Raw genomic sequence first — 1,968 nt, forward strand, 5'->3', positions numbered from 1 at the left:
TGGAATGTTCACCTTTTAAGATAACAAATTAATAAAACATTGTTTTGACAGCGCGTGGCGCGTGTGGAAGAAGATGGAATGTTCACCTTTTAAGACAACAAATTAATAACAACATTGTTTTGACAGCGCATGGCGCGTGTGGAAGAAGATGGAATGTTTACCTTTTAAGATAACAAATTAATAACAACATTACATGACATTATTTTGTCAGCGCGTGGCGCGTGTGGAAGAAGATGGTGATGCAAAGCTGCCCGGAGTCTCAGGGCTCTGGCCTGCAGAGTAACGCTGAGCACACTAAGCTCTACCACTCCGACGTGATCACGCTCTTGCCGGAGGTGAAGGTGGGTCATAGCACAAAGTGGGTCAGCAGCGATCTCCGATAGTTTATTCCAAATTCCAAACAAATCAGAGTTTATTTCAATGCTTGGGACTCGCACGATCTTAGTAATTGGAAAAAGGCCAAAATTTGTTATTTTTTTTATTTTTATGTTCAAGGAAAGAACATTTCAGGGATAGCGCCTTTCAAGGTGTCAATATATTTTTTGATGTTGTCTACATGTGATGACGTCACGTTTGTCGCTTCCACATGGTATCATGTGTTACATGGTAGCAGCTTATAATCTATTAATATCACCGCATTGATATTAATTGATGACCATGACTCAGCACAATCCGTTCCAAGAAGACATCATCCGCTGCTTCTCAAAGTGCGGCTCGGACGGCCGGCGCTACTTCGGCTTCGACCAGTTCCTGGACCTGCTCCACGTGATGAGTCCTAGGGCGCCGCAGGATGTCAAGGCTCACTACGCCTTCAAACTTTATGGTGAATGCCGGGTGATAAATTTAAATTATAATGATGATATGTCTGGTGATTACCGCCTGATTAAATTTAAATAATAATGATAACACTACCAGTGAATGACGGGAGATAAATTTAAATTATAATGATAATATGTCTGGTGAATGCCGGGTGATAAATTTAAATAATAACGATAACACGACTAGTGAATGACGGGCGATAAATTTAAATTATAATGATAATACGTCATTCGGAGTGCACAATACGACTTCATACTCTATGATGAGTGCAGTGCAAGTGTATAAATTTTAATGGTGATTTGTCAAAAGTGTTGAAACCTCCACTATATATTCCAAAGTTGCAACAGTTTATGATTCTATCGCCAATTTGTCACAGAATATAGCAGCTGCTGCTTCCAATAGTTGAAAATTGGATTGCTAATTTGTCAGCATCTAGCAGTTACTGTTTGCAACAGTTGACAATTGGATCGCTAATTTGTCACAGAATGTAGCAGTTACTGCTTGCACCAGTGGATAATTGGATCTCTAATTTGTCCCATAATCTATCAAATGTTTGCTTGCACCAGTTGATAGTTAGATCGCCAGTTTATCACCCAGCAAAGCAAATGTTCGCTTGCACCAGCTGATAGTTAGATCGCCAGTTTGTCACCTAATAAAGCCAATGTTCGCTTGCACCAGCTGATAGTTAGATCGCCAGTTTGTCACCTAATAAAGCAAATGTTCGCTTGCACCAGTTGATAGTTAGATCGCCAGTTTGTCACCTAATAAAGCAAATGTTCGCTTGTACCAGTTGATAGTTAGANCAGACGCCGACGAGGACGGGAGGCTGAGCATGGACGACCTGGACCTGGTGATCCGCAAGCTCACGGGCTCTGCGGACGAGGTCGACACCGACAAGGAGGAGACCGCGCACCTCTCCAGCGCCGACCGTCGGGAGCTCCTCGAGAAGGTGAGGCACATATCTGCGTCATGTATACACGTATAAAGCAAATAGCTTTATACGTTATTATTTATATTTATACTTTATTATACTCTTGTATAAAGCGTCTGCATGCTTCACATGTCTGTATAACATGTCATGTCTGCGTTACATATATGCGTCATATATATGCGTCACATGCTTCACGTGTCATGTCCGCGTTACATGTC

The 1,968-nt window shown here is 41.8% G+C and overlaps 1 protein-coding gene across 1 annotated transcript; it reads left to right on the plus strand.

The window, feature by feature from the left end:
• Window positions 1-211: 211 nt before the first annotated feature.
• LOC108680622 (calcium and integrin-binding protein 1-like) lies at window positions 212-1,768 on the plus strand (the record flags this gene model as incomplete). The annotated part of the gene is made up of 3 exons (XM_018169496.1): window positions 212-341; window positions 667-823; window positions 1,626-1,768. Coding segments are annotated over 3 exons (430 nt in total), but the record flags the coding sequence as incomplete, so codon positions are not given.
• Window positions 1,769-1,968: the final 200 nt, after the last annotated feature.

The sequence above is a fragment of the Hyalella azteca genome, unplaced genomic scaffold (genome assembly GCF_000764305.2).
Source record: "Hyalella azteca isolate HAZT.00-mixed unplaced genomic scaffold, Hazt_2.0.2 contig512, whole genome shotgun sequence".
NCBI lineage: Eukaryota > Metazoa > Arthropoda > Malacostraca > Amphipoda > Hyalellidae > Hyalella > Hyalella azteca.